The sequence below is a fragment of the Lacerta agilis genome, chromosome 9 (genome assembly GCF_009819535.1).
Source record: "Lacerta agilis isolate rLacAgi1 chromosome 9, rLacAgi1.pri, whole genome shotgun sequence".
Classification (NCBI taxonomy): domain Eukaryota; kingdom Metazoa; phylum Chordata; class Lepidosauria; order Squamata; family Lacertidae; genus Lacerta; species Lacerta agilis.
This window is the reverse complement of record NC_046320.1, coordinates 13,412,096-13,427,023: the sequence shown is the minus strand read 5'-3', so window position 1 is coordinate 13,427,023 and position 14,928 is coordinate 13,412,096. Positions and strand designations below refer to the sequence as shown.

The 14,928-nt window shown below is 42.0% G+C and overlaps 1 protein-coding gene across 8 annotated transcripts in view; it reads right to left on the bottom strand.

Annotated features, from left to right (window-relative positions):
• SLIT2 (slit guidance ligand 2) overlaps positions 1–14,928 on the bottom strand; it is a 226,834-nt gene that overhangs the window by 5,223 nt on the left and 206,683 nt on the right. For all 8 annotated transcript variants that reach the window (XM_033161243.1, XM_033161248.1, XM_033161244.1 and 5 more), the window contains 6 exons: positions 13,598–13,691; positions 8,791–8,928; positions 8,458–8,698; positions 7,081–7,211; positions 2,651–2,805; positions 787–1,075 (listed from right to left, as the gene is read on the bottom strand). In XM_033161243.1, coding sequence (XP_033017134.1) covers positions 787–1,075; positions 2,651–2,805; positions 7,081–7,211; positions 8,458–8,698; positions 8,791–8,928; positions 13,598–13,691 — 1,048 coding nt within the window. The remainder of the gene's footprint in view (positions 1–786; positions 1,076–2,650; positions 2,806–7,080; positions 7,212–8,457; positions 8,699–8,790; positions 8,929–13,597; positions 13,692–14,928) is intronic.

The following is a 14,928-nucleotide window of genomic DNA, read 5'->3' as shown; positions in this document are numbered from 1 at the left end:
GAAATAACATAAAACCATTTTTGCGGGGGGATCAATGGGAGGTGACAAGAATTTTTCTGCACTGGGTACCACCTGACTTTCCTACACCTCGGGGGGGGGAACAAATTTTTTTTTGCCCCTGGGTACCAATTTACCTTGCTACGCCCCTGCACCTTCACATTTACTGTGCATGTTCTGAAAAGTGCAGAGAGCACTGCTGTGGGGTGGGGCTGATAATTATTAAGATCACAGAAGATGGGGAGGAGCAACTAGCTCTTTCCTCCCCTGCTGCAGTACGGATGAAAATTGATCCCTTGAAGCTGCTATTTGCATTGGAAGCAATGCTTGAGAGCTGTTCATAGTCATAGGGGAAAAAATTACAAACCAACGTTCCTTTTTCAATCACCAAAATAAGATTTTAGAGAGGTGTTAAAAACTCAAGAGATTGGATTGATAACATTTTGTTCATTTTTTTAAGCTACAATCTCCTCTTGTAATGTTGTCCAGAAATAATGAGGAAACTAAATTTCCAAGGGAAGACTGTAGAAAGGTGGTCTAAAGATGGCATGTGATCCAGTAGCAGCCTAGTGGTTGTTGAATGATGAACAACTTCTGATTAGTGTATTAATTTGCTAATCAGCAAACTAGGTAAGATGTGGTCCAAAAGATTATATTCTGCACACCCACCTCCACCACACCCCAGAAATGGGAGACTTTCAAAAGTGTTACTACTTTTTAAAGCCTACCCTACTCCACTGTGTATGTGCACATGTACAATATTAGAAAGGGATTTGAACAAGGACTTACTTATTTCCTAAACAAGGATCATTGGCTTGCTGATCACAGAGTGGGCCAGTCCATCCTCCCTCACACTCGCAAGCAAAGCCCGACTGGCTAGTCACGTGACAGGTCCCATGGACACACATTTTCTTATGACAGGGTTCGCAGCCTGGCAGGATTCCAACTTGCAGTGGGACATTCCTAAAGTCCTGCAGCTCACTATTGATGTATAGATTACGGATGCAGCCATGAAAACTGGTGCCATTTTGTCCTGGAGACTGGCGCAAGGCTGCAACATTGTTCTTCATAGGCATGCCTGGAAAACAAATAAGCCATCAACTTGTTACCTAGGAAATGAATTTTCATAATTACAGTGGTACCTCTGGTTACGTACTTCATTCGTTCCGGAGGTCCGTTCTTAACCTGAAACTGTTCTTAACCAGAAGCACCACTTTAGCTAATGGGACCTCCTGCTGCTGCTGTGCCGCCAGAGCACAATTTCTGTTCTTATCCTGAAGCAAAATTCTTAACCTGAAGCGTTATTTCTGGGTTAGCGGAGTATGTAACCTGAAGCGTATGCAACTTGCGGTACCACTGTACTTGAAGATCACCACTGCTGATTTAAAAACCGAATTGTGATTAGCTATGGGTACATTTAGATATCCAGATAATTTCCTCACCATTACAAAGCAACATTTTCAGTCACCACATCTCTACAGAGCTATGTTGACTGAATGGATAATGTGGAGGCACACTTAGTAGTCACAACATTACCGCTTTACATTTTTGGACTTTGCCCAACACATGGTGGTTGCTGATTGCCTGTTGGGTAATTTAGATGTCCCCTAGTCTCAAGTAGATACTGCAGTTAAATGCCTGCCATGTAGATGGGATAACATTTCACCCGAAGGTAGTGCCATGTGGATCTGAATGCAGCCAGACTCACAGGCTATGTACACATTCCTGTTTACACTGCATCCTATGCACGCCCACCTCTGGTTTTTGAAGCCGTATACACATGGTGTTAGCTACAATCCACATCTATTCTTGAAAAATACTGCATTATGATGCATTCCCCACAAAACCAGAAGCAATCTGATTTGAGAATTGCAGGACATACTCTTTGCACACTGGTGTGGAAAGTCAGCTGGGTGCAAAAACATCCAACTGCACTGATAACAACAACAACAACAACAATAGATAGAAATAGAAATACTTTATTGTCACTGTAGCACGTTTACCACAATCATTCAGTCCTTGTTACATGCTGTCGTCCAACCTCCAACCCCGAACGTCAGCTGCAATTTTGCTGTCTTCCATTCAGCAGCCTCACGGCCCACGGGTGAAAACTATTATTTAAACTGTTGGTGTGTCTTATCATGCTTCTATATCTCCTGCTCCTCTGAGGGCAGGAGATTAAAAAGGTGCTGGCCAGGGTGTGAGTCATCCCTGAGAATGTTCCTCACTCTTCTGAGGCAAAGTTCTCCTGCGATGATGTCTAGTGAACTCAGGGGACAGCCCATGATGTCGTGTGCTGTCTTCACCACCCTCTGTAGGGACTTTCTGTCCATGGCTGTCAAACCAGCGTACCACACCGTAATACAGTATGAGAGAACACTATCATGGACCGATAGAGGGAAATCATTATTTATTATGATTTATTTATTTATTTATTTCTCAGCCACTCTGGGTGGCTTCCAACAAAATATTAAAATACAGCTAACATTTCTGCTATGATGCTGGCTTAGAAAAATGCACACCTGTAAAACCAGAAATTGTCATAAATATTGCTTCAATTGGTGTATTAACTGAAATATATAATTTGCATTTCCCCAGACTATATATGCTATTTATATTCACAATAGAAACAATGTACACACTGTTTCCTTACCTCCTACATAGAGCGGAGAGTCAAAATTCAAAGTGGATTGTTTAGATAAGTTGCTGATGATTTTGGGACTTCCTCCATCAACAGACAAAGACAGAATCTGATCCATGGCCAGTAACTCAACTATATGGAAGTTTCCATCATTGATTGTCTCAACACTGGAAGAAGAATAAAGGATATTTTAAATATACGAGACATTGAATGTTCTTCCTTAACACAGTATACTGTAGATGAATAGCCAGACATTCAATATTCAGAAAATTACAAGGAATAAACTAAGACAATTTTCCTGGTTATGCACATAACTTAGTGAACTCAAACAACTTCGAGCTGTTGGCTGTCTTCAGTGGTGTGCTACTGTTTTTGCAGAGAACAGTTGTAGATTCTAGGCAAGATTCTCTAGATGTTCAGGTATCATGACCTGTGGCATCCCAGAGAACTGCACTTTCCTGGATGACTTGAACATACAGATGAGAAAGTCAACGGGCAATTAAAGTCCCCAAAACAGACTATTTGCAGCCCTAACCCTTGACCTTTTTATTGTTTAAAGGAATATGCCAACGCCATGCTACTTCAAAGACAGACATATTATAGGGCAACCCAGAAACTGTTAAGTCTTGCTTTAAACCTTTCTTCCGCCACATTCGGAGCATGGTACCTTCTTGTATGCAGGCCTGCAATTCTTAGAGACTACACTTAAATACAGGCCTAGCTGATACTCGGCCGTCCCTGGGCCAATATAAATCTTCAGAATTCCCCTGGCAAACCATGCCCGGCCCCTCCCAATTATCACAAGAGAGGACGAGAGTCTCAGTAGAGACAAGAATAAAAGGGCAGCACTCCAAGCATTTTGAGAAAGCGGGTTCTCCTTCATGCAGAGCACGTGTTGCGGTGGGGGCCTGCAAACTGCCCCTTAATTTGCTGGGCGGGTTAGTTTGGATGGCCACTGTTATGATTGGGCCCTGGGTGTTGTTTGGGAGATTTATATGTTGCCATTTGATGATGGACAGCCCAGCTTGTTATGAAAGGTTAGTTCGCAGAGTGTTCCGCCTCTTTGACTGCGAGCTTCGGATCACCCGCCCTTCCCTCCCTAATTTTAGGCCTCTGTGTTGACCTTGCTATGCCTGTCATGGGGTCGTCTGCTTTTGAGGCAGGGGCCTAGTAGGAATTTTTCCATTTGGCTGGTGCCATCTGGTTTTCGCCTACTGCGTAGCAAATAGTCACAACTTGTAAGGTTGGCGGTTAGGCATTGGTTCTTATCTTGCTGAATTGGTGAAGGGGACTGGTGACTTGGTTTGCCCCTCCACATTGATGATGGTTGGTGGAGGGGACTGCTGACATATTCGTTTGCCCCTCCACGTTCTTCATGGTGTGGGGATTTCTGTTAAAGGAACCCAGGGGCTCTATATGCTTTTGTCCGTATCCCCCGGTCGGGGGCCAGGGCCACCCAAGAGCCCCTGGGAGCCTGTGGGAAGAGGGGAGAGGTGATTCCCACTCATTTTCTCTACCCGGAAAGTTTCCCCCTTTACTGACAAATGTCAGTTCTGTCCTTAGGGACAGATAGTCCGAACCAATGCCTAAGCAACCACTCACGTCTCTTGTAAGTCAATAAAGTTGTGGCCAAAATCATGCCAAAAACCAAAATTATGTCTGTGGTGTGAATTTATTTGAGGGGTGGTTTGGGGTCCTCAACACGCAAAAGATCAGGTGTTTGTAAACAAGTGTGTTTGCGCCTTCACCTTTGAGCTATTGCAACCAATGGAACCTTCCCTCTATGGACAAATAACAAAAGTGGCAGGGTGTGTGTGTTTTCATCATAACTACAGTCCCTTCCTGAATATCACAGTTGATATTCTCCTCTCCACATGGCTGTTTAAATTTTGAAAATTATACCTTAATTGCAATTATACATCAAATGCCCTGTCTAATTTGGCCCTCAGACATTTGCTGTGTTTGTTTTGCCATTTGTTTGGTTACCTGGGGTTGGCTTTTACTTCATTTCCCCTCTAGCACAGGGGTAGGCAACCTAAGGCCCGGGGGCAGGATGCGGCTCAATCGCCTTCTCAATCCGGCCCGTGGACGGTCCGGGAATCAGCGTGTTTTTACATGAGTAGAATGTGTGCTTTTATTTAAAATGCATCTCTGGGTTATTTGTGGGGCATAGGAATTCGTTCATTTCCCCCCCAAAAAATATAGTCCGGCCCACCACATGGTCTGAGGGGCGGTGGACCGGCCCATGGCTGAAAAAGTTTGCTGACCCCTGCTCTAGCATCTCCCCGCTGCTGCTCCTCTGAACCAAATTGTCACATCTGGCAACGCCACGCAGGAGCTGCTGCTCTCCTCCATAGACAGAACTATTCCATGTCACAGTGCTTGTGTGAATAAATACCCAATTTATGGAAGAGACTGGAGAGGCTATCACCACTCAGTGCCGTAAGCACCTTAAAATATTTTAGAAGCGCTAAAATATTTGAGAGGGATCCAAAACAACCCACACACAAAGTCAAACACATTGATGCACACAGAGGGGTTTTGCCCAGCATCCGTCTCCAACTGCAGACTTCTGTGCTTCATCAAAGACTGATTTCCAGTGAAATACTTTGAATTATTTTGAGACCAGCATGGGGGAGAACTGAAGGAGCCCCAATGCTCACATGGGAAACTCTTGACTATGGATCCTAGCTCTTCTATGGAAGACGGATAATAAGGCTGGAGAAGCATCACGTTTGACTTTCAAAGTTGACTAGGAGGAGAAAAGGACTATAGACGGCTGTGATGGATTAAGGAAGCTGGAATGCATCAAGATGGAAATAATGCAGAGCTTTGGTTGCACATTGCTTCCCAGAAAATAGCTGGCAAAAGCAGAAACTAAAATATAAACCCAAGAGCAATAATCCCCGAGTCTTTCCAGTTCCTCAAATACAAGGATCTAGTTTCAATCTCTTCTAAGTTTTTAAACAAGGGGGGAAAATACACTTAAGTATATCTTTATTCCCTTTTGTGCTTTAATGTTTAATGTCAGTACTTTTGTCTACGGTAATCCTGTTTTTATTCAACATGATTAAATGTATGCATGTGGAAAAAGAACATATTGGTTACACAAATTATGGTCCTGTAAGAAAAGCATGGTAAAAATGAACAGAATATTTCAAAATCCTTTCAAGGAATATTAAAAGCCAGCTTTCATTATATAGAAAATGCAGAATTTTACAGGGATAACTTTTCTTTGGACTACATATAAATTTCTTAGCAATCGACTAACATCTGGGTCCTTTGATATTATTGCAAAACAACTGTACTAAACGGCTTTAGTCTTTTAATTCCAGTTTTCCATTTGAGAGGAATTATTCGACAGGCATTGGTGGTGGTAGAAAGGTGGCTTCAGCCCCTGCCGTAGCCGTACCCTGTCCTCTGCTCAACGCTCATCCCCAGCAGGATGAGCAGACATTGCACTGGGTTCTTTACTATCCTCAAGAGTTGCGTGTATGTGAGAGGGGAATAACAGATCCACGGAAGTGAACACAGAATAATTCTTCTTCGACCAGTTTCCTTGGCCCCACCACTTATGCTCTTTCCCTCCCTGAAAAACAGGGACTAGAAGCAGGTTTCAGTTGAGCTCAGTGGGGCTTACTCATATGTAGAATTGCACTCGGCCCTGAGTAGGGGAGCAGATGCAACTTGACACTAGTAAATTGCTTAAATTAGTTGAAAATAGATTAAACTGTTAAACATATGCAAGTTTAATTGTTGTTGTTTTTTTAAAAAATAAACCTAATGCTTTCATAAATTTTAAATTTACCCTTAAAACTGCATAGAACATTAATATATTCTCCAGAAATCTTTAAAAGCATGCTGTCTCTGAGTTAAATTTCATATTGGCCATCAGGTTGGATAGCCATCTGCCATGGATGCTTTAGCTGAATTCCCTGAATTGCAGGGGGCTGGACTAGATGACTCTTGGGGTCCCTTCCAACTATACAATTCCATGATTCTATGATATCATGGTATGCATCAAATTTTAATTTTTGTTCAATGTTCTCCCAGATTATTCATATTAATTATGACTCATCGCTCTACCCTGGATTGTTCTGAATTACCACCATTTGGTAGCCAAGCCCAAAACCAAAGGTTCTAATGGAATACATTTTGGCTTGCCTGCTGATGGAAGTGACCATGAGGTGATTTGATAATATCATTATTTATCAGTTTTAAACCCCCAAGTAGCAGCGGTTGCTGAGATGTTACCCTGTTCACCTCTACAGAGTTCCATCCTTATTTCAGACATCGTAATATATTGGTATATCACGATATTTAGCTGGTGATATATTGTGAGGTTGAAAACCAGATATCGCCCAGCCCTAGTGTCACTCAGTAGAAAGAATAGAAAGATATGAAGACTATATAAAAAAACGAATTATTATTTATAGACCAACCTGTAAATGGCAGAGGATGGGTATGATCCTGTATCATAACTGACCCTCACTCGTCCACGGTACAGTTCCACAGCTATATGGTCTCTGTCGCCTTTATACAGTAAGATTCCACTATCCTCATCTGTGGCAATCTTGTGGCAAAGCAAAGTTTTCATTAGAGGACCGTGAAGGAAAGACATTTCAGAAAAGTACATTTACTTCAAATGAAAAAAAGTGTTATTGTATAGATAGACAGACAGACAGACAGACAGACAGACAGATAGATAGATATAGGGTTGCCCAGGTAACAAATTCAAACATTTATTTTCACTAATGTAATTCATTATTATTGAAATGGCAGTTTTCTGTAATATTAGAGAGCCAGAGCCATTAGTGCTGTTTTGCTTGGAGCCATATTATGCATCACATTGAGACAGACTCACGGTATATTCAGTCATGGCATTTAAAACAGCATAGCTCTTCCTCGCATGTCGCTGCTTTTCTCCTAAACCTACCCAAACTAGGAGGTTAACTGTACTTGATGTGGCAAACACAACTTGGGAAAAGCAGCTTGGAAAGAGGTAGTCGTAGGTAGAAAACAATCAATGGGGAAAGGATTAGACCCTTTGCCCTGGTCTCCACTTTCCCAAAAATGTTCCTTCCCCCACCCATCACCGTCATTCTTATGCAGTGAAGAGGCAGTGGCTTGGAATCATTAACCCACAATGGTAATGCAGCAGTGGCAAATGATGTAAAGCGCATGCCTTAAAAAGGTACGCGGGTGGCGCTGTGGTCTAAACCACCAAGCCTTGGGATTGCCGATCGGAAGGTCGGCGGTTCAAATCCCCGCGACGGGGTGAGCTCCCGTTGCTCGGTCCCAGCTCCTGCCAACCTAGCAGTTTGAAAGCACAACAAAAAGTGCAAGTAGATAAATAGGTACCGCTCCGGCGGGAAGGTAAACGGCGTTTCCATGCGCTGCTCTAGTTTCTCCAGAAGTGGCTTAAGTCATGCTGGCCACATGACCTGGAAAAACTGTCTGCGGACAAACACCGGCTCCCTCATTCTGTAAAGCAAGATGAGCGCAGCAACCCCAGAGTCGTTCGGGACTGGACTTAACTGTCAGGGGTCGTTTACCTTTACCTTTACATGCCTTAAATGAGGGGTGGCGAATCCATGGCCTGGCACATGCTTTTGGATTCCAGCTCCAATTAGCCCCAGCCGTCATAGCCCATCGTCAGGTATGATGGGAGTTACAGTCTAGTAATATCTAGAAAGCCGCAGTTTCCCCACTCCTGTCCTAAATGTTGTCAGAAACATGGGGAGGGTTCCATAATTCCCACCAGCAGCAGCCATGCTAGGAATTTTATGATCAGTGGATTTAATAGCACCTTGCCTTACCTGAAGAGTGATATTGGTCTGGGGGTGAATCTTTGCTGAAGGAATCTGCAGGTAGGATTCTTTATTTACAAAATTTATGCTGACCAGCTTTTCGCATTTGTCGCCCTGGTAACCTGACAAACATTGGCAGTTTGGCTCATTGGCCTTGATGATGCACTGGGCTCCATTTTGACACTCATAATTATCACATGGGCTGGTGCGAGGCAAGACCATTGGTGGTGAAAACTCACAGAAGAGTCCACTATATGCAAACAAAGACATAATTATGTGCAACAAGTTATTCTTTAGAAGTGAAAGCAGATGTTTTGTCATGCTCTTCTGAATTGCCCTTACCTGTACCCTTCGGGGCATATGCATGTATAACCATTCACTGCATCTGTACACTGCGCTCCATTTTTACACTTGTTGTCTTGGCAGTCGTCATAGTCAACATCACAGTGATCTCCTGTATAGCCTGGTGTGCAGTTGCATCTGCAGAGTGGGAAATACATGGGTAATTGCAATTTCTAGCTGCTAAGCAGGAAGCTGGAGAATTAAGGGTGGGAAGAAGGAAAGACAATGGTTGTTAAGAAAAAAAATGTCTTCAGTTTTCAAGATGCATTGTTCTGTACTTTGAAGAAAGTATTTTAGAGCTTGGTGGTGTAAGCTGGTATATTGATCGAAGACCTTGCTTTGCATGAGAGACCACGATTTAATGTTTGTCAGCTCTGCCTTGTTTTCTGTTTTGTCTGATTATCTGACATTATATCAAATATTCAGAATGTACATCTTGAGGGCTCTCATGAATCATTCTGACAGCTCTCTTTGCAGCTGGAGCCGCACACATACTTTTTCAAAATTAGCAAATACACGAACCTTAGTTGGAGAGATCTAGGCAAATATTTTTTGCTCAGAGCTTATATACATGTTATACATGTTAACTTCCAAACATTGACTGAAATAATATTACACTTCATGTCAAATTAGCATGAACAGAAATGCATTTCTCACCTAACAAAGATGAAAAATGAGATGCTAGATTTAGTTTTGGCTCCACGTTTTAATGAGTAACGTCAAGTTTATTTTATCAAGGTCATATGTTAGGTTGTGAGATCTTCAGAAAATGTTTAGGAAGAAAAACTGCTTAATTTTTTATTCCTTTCCTCTGGAAGAATGGAAAAGAGTTCGGCAACTACCTGGCCACTAGGTAGCAGGGCTTTCCTAAGGCCCCGCCTCCATCTCACTGCCTCCAAAGATCTTCAAATGTGTCGATCAAGGTTGACCAAGTAGATAGGAGCTGTTGTATGCAAGCTATCAGGTGACCCCTGGTAGGTGGGGGGTCCCTTTCAAATTTCTTGGAACCTGCTTTAGAAACCTTGTGAAGGTGTGTTACATAGAAACATGAAGTTTCCGAAGCAGTTTCTTGGATTTTCAAATAATAAGTCTAAGTTTCTCATAGACTTAGGCCAGTCTTCCTCAACCTCGGCCTTCCAGATGTTTTGAGACAACAATTCCCATCATCCCTGACCACTGGTCCTGCTAGCTAGGGATCGTGGGAGTTGTAGGCCAAAAACATCTGGAGGGCCGAGGTTGAGGAAGCCTGACTTAGGCAGAGGCAGCAAAGCTTTGGAGAATTTTAAAAAAGGAGCTCCACATTCTGCTGGTCAGCTGACAAATAGGATGTAACAATTAAATCTGCTGCAAACAGCTTGCATCCTCCAGACATTTTTTTTCTCCTCCAAAGGCACAAGTGAAATTACTTCCCAGGATGTGGCTTAACTCATGTTTCTGATGCTGTCCCTGGCTTCTGTCCAATAGAATTTATGAACAACTTAACCACACCAAGTGGCTGCATGAGTTTCAGCTAATCTATGCCACATTCTTGGCTCAGAGATAAGACCTGTTTAGGCAAGCACTGAGGGCAACAATGAAAGGTGGCAACCTTTGGACTAGTTACAGGTAGGTAGCCGTGTTGGTCTGCCACAGTCAAAACAAAATAAAATAAAAAATTCCTTCCAGTAGCACCTTAGAGACCAACTACGTTTCTTTTTGGTATGAGCTTTCGTGTGCATGCACACTTTAGGTATCTGAAGAAGTGTGCATGCACACGAAAGCTCATACCAAGAACAAACTTAGTTGGTCTCTATGGTGCTACTGGAAGGAATTTTTTATTTTATTTTGTTTTAACCTCTGGACTGACACTTGGAGAAGATGAGTTCTGGACCCCCCTTTTCTGGAAAAATAGCACCGCCCAGATTGATTCCCTGGTACCAAGTTACAGGTGGTGTGAAAGGCTTCAGCTTCAGACCACAAAAAACTGTCAAGAGTAGAAAATGTTGGACTATAAAAATCATTCTGACCTATGTTTCCCGAAGATCAATCTGTCAATTCTATGCTGGCTCAGAGCACTATCCAACAATACAGCAAAAGAAGAGATGTTGGCACTAATTTATTCCAAGAATGGGAATAATAGATTGGGTTGGGAATCCACATCTATTATCAATAAATCTAAATTACTGGGTGGGGTAGAAGGGTTAAAAGAAGTATTTTGCATTTTTCTTAGCAACAGCTCATGCATTCTTATGTAGGACTAGATTACACATTAAGGTTCCTGCTTTTGCCTGGGAATGTGTTCGTTACAGACCAAACCAAGTACTAAATATTCCAAACATTGCCTAGGCATTTCATAAAATACCTTTCACCTAGTTTGTTATTTAACTTAAACTGTCAAAAATAATGTTCTGTGTGTATCTAAGTGCCACTCAAGTTTGGCATGTTGTAAAAATAATATTAAAATAAGCTATATTGTACAGTTGAAAAATTCTGCTAAGATGGTTTGTAGATTACAAAGGCACTACAAGTCATGCATGCGGATCTGGTTCAGTTGTCATTACAAATAAATTGCTATTTTCTTCTTAAAGTAGTATTTAATGTTATCCCAAATAATAGAGAATATTTCTTAATTTTGTTACTTGCCTTACATTTCTAGTGGACATTGGCTAATCAGTTGCACATAATTCCTAGCAACAATGTACAATGCCTAGGAAAAGCAAATTTTCATTTGAACCTGCTTGGTAAATTGACTTACAATATTAATCAATTCTTAGGAATGCTGCTTTTTGTTCTTCATCTGTAACACTGCTCAAATAGCACATACTGTAGTACATGAAGCTGTTATACCGGTAAGTTACTTGTGAAATACAATGGCCAGGATTGGCTCAGCATTTCAGTGACGTAGGCCACAATCCTAGCCATGTCCACTCAGAAATAAGTCCAGCTGAATTTAGTGGGGCTTATTCCTAGGTAAGTGGAGTTAGAATTGCAGTCTGGCACAGATCCTTCATGAGTTAAACATTTCAGCGTTGGCACCAGTGTTCAAAACTCCCATTGTTCTATGCGCATTTTGCGACAGGGAATTTCATTAGTGCGAGCAGTTTCTGAGCTCTGGGCGCAGAACTGTGCCTAAGATTTCAGATTAAAACTGCAAAGTGGAAGGAAAGGAGGACCTTCTTCTGCCTCCCCACTTCCAGTCACTCTCTGAAGACTGGAGAAGAGACCCTCTTAAGACTATTAGAGGGGTGGGTAGGGGAAAGACTAGGCCATGTGAAAAATGAACATAATATTTTGGCTGCAGTTCATTCATTTTCAGCTTTGTATTCTTGTTATTAAAAAAGCGTGTCTAGACATTTTGTTGTTGCACCCATAACCTAGGATTAAGGAGTCATTTAGCTCCTGGCTTTCATACCTCAGTTTCTAATACCTGTGGGCTGCATTCATCATGAATAAAAATTGCAACGTGGTAAGTCACCAATATGCTTTCAACAACGTTAAATGACTTAACTGCTCTTCAATGAAAACCCTTCTATGTTTTAGTTACAGGTGGGTAGCCGTGTTGGTCTGCCATAGTCGAAACAAAATAGAAAATTCTTTCCAGTAGCACCTTAGAGACCAACTGAGTTTGTTCTTAGTATGAGCTTTCGTGTGCATGCACACGAAAGCTCATACCAAGAACAAACTCAGTTGGTCTCTAAGGTGCTACTGGAAAGAATTTTCTATTTTGTTCCTTCTATGTTTTATCAGCTGTGTTAAATATTACCCACCCCATAAGAAAAGCATCCACCTTCTACACACCTGTCCTCCATTCTCTCAATGGTGCAGATCTGTACACCTGGCAACTCACCAAGGCAGATGCAGACTGTTGTCAATCATTTGGCAAACTACAATGCATGGCTAACTTTCCTCGTTTTTACAGTGCCAGGCAATCAACTAAAACAAGAGGCTTACCAAGCCCATATGAACTAACACACATGACTGCTGGGCTTTCGTTGGCTTGGTGGTTTCTTAGTTTTGCAGGCCTGTCTTGGTTTCTTGACTTAGGATTTCCCACTTCCACCTCTCAAGGGTCAAAGAAAGGGAACAAATAAATGTGACCGAACCATGATGATAAAACTACTAGTTCCCCTTGGTGAGTGTTAAGTTCACACAAATGCTCAAATTAACAAACTAAAGTTGGCACTGTAGAATAGAAACTGGTGTCTAAATGTGCTTAGAATGACAACTCACAATGGGCCCACTGCTGTTTTGGCACAACACAACGTAGTACATAAAACAGGTGCAGATCAGAACAACAGGTTCCTCAAATCTACTCATCTAAAGTCCATTAAAAACCACTTTTCAAGTGTGCATACTAATTAATGATAATAAGGATGTCATTTAATTAAAGATTAGCCTTCCTGGTGATGAACCTCCTTATTGTATAATGGTTTCCAATGTGTCTTGCTAATAACCCATCATGTAATTACAGCTTCATAATCCAGCTTTAATTTAACATAATTATTCACTTCCTAGTCCAAGTAACCAAAAGGATTTTGTGCGGATTGTCACGGAGCATAAAAAAACTCTCAGTTCTTCATTGTCAGTACTTAATCCACACTGCTAGGAAACTGGTCACTCGACAGAGAATCTTCATGTTATTACACAGGGCTCCATGCAAACCAAAGGAAAAATCTATTGAGCCATTATTCTGTGATCACAGCTCCCCTGAATGAGGACTGACAGCAGAATTCGCCCCCATGAAAAAAACAAAGCCCACAGCCATTGAGGAGGACAAAGCAGCGATTAAAAACACAAACAAAGTGGTCTATAAAGATAGAGGGCTTACTTGTATCCTTTGGGTGTTTGGATGCACTTGGAGTCATGCTGACAGGGGTTCACGTCTTGGGCACAGAAATCCAGCTTCTCTTCGCATAGCTCACCTGTAACAAATTATATCCAATCACCATTACGAGACCACCACGGGACATGGGAAGCAAAGCGTAAAAAAACTATTTATTTCTATAGCAACTTTTAGTACAGCCAAGCAGCTCCAGTCACATAAGCTGCTAAAATACTTGGCAAGTGATAATATCTTTTTTTCTCCCGCTGTAATCTCGCTTTTCATGACTTTTCTTCGGCAACATTTCTTCGTCTGCAAAACTGCCATTTAACTTGTTTGCTTATACAGTTGGATTTGCTCTGGGCAATCGATAAAAATCAGGCCAGCAAATTCAGGCAGACACGCATAACTGCCCCAAAGAGGTTGATTAACAGTTTGACAATTAATGTTCCCCGTAGCGCAGAGTCGACAGCAGATCGGTCATCCTACTAATAGACTAATCAACTGAGTAAAATATCATTATATTATAATACAGCTGAGGTTTTAAGACGGTTTAACAAAGGCAGCAGCACGTTTTAACAAGACAAAGACATTTCCCCAACCAATATCCTTGAACAAATTGAATATATGGAAATGGGACCCTACGAAAACTTCCAAGTTTTTTTATAAAGATTTGTCTCTCTTCTTTGGGCGGACTACATGGGAGCTCACATGGACCATTCACCCTGTGTTTAGTTCTTCTTCTCCATAGCTTGTTCCCATACCACACCGGTGTCACACAACTCTCACATGCATTTGCTGCACAACCAGCAACAGACTAATTTCTAACTACAAGGGGCTATGATGCTTAGCTAGGTAGAAATCTTAATATTGGCTCCACATACACTTTTCCAAGATACATATGACCATACTAAGCAGCCATGGGGAAGCAGTTTCCCTAATACAGGGGTGGCCAACTTCCAAGAGACTGCGATCTACTCACAGAGTTAAAAACTGGCAGTGATCTACCCCCTTTTGGGGGGTTCAGGTCAAAGTTGTTGAGCTTTTTTTAGGAAGGAAAGCCGTGTTTTTTGGGGTTCACATAAAAGTTGTTGAGCTTCTTTAGGGAGGAGAAAAGCGACATTGAGCTTTTTTTAAGGAAGGAAAGCCCTTTTCTGGTGGTTCAGGTCATTTTAGGGGTGCAGGGCAAAGAAGTTGAGGTTTTTTAAGGGCAGTCAAAGTTTTTTAGCTTCTTTGGGGGGAGCCACTGATCTACCAGTGATCTACCACAGACGTCCAGTGATCTACCAGTAGATCACGGTCTACGTGTTGGACATGCCTGCCCTAATACAAAGGTG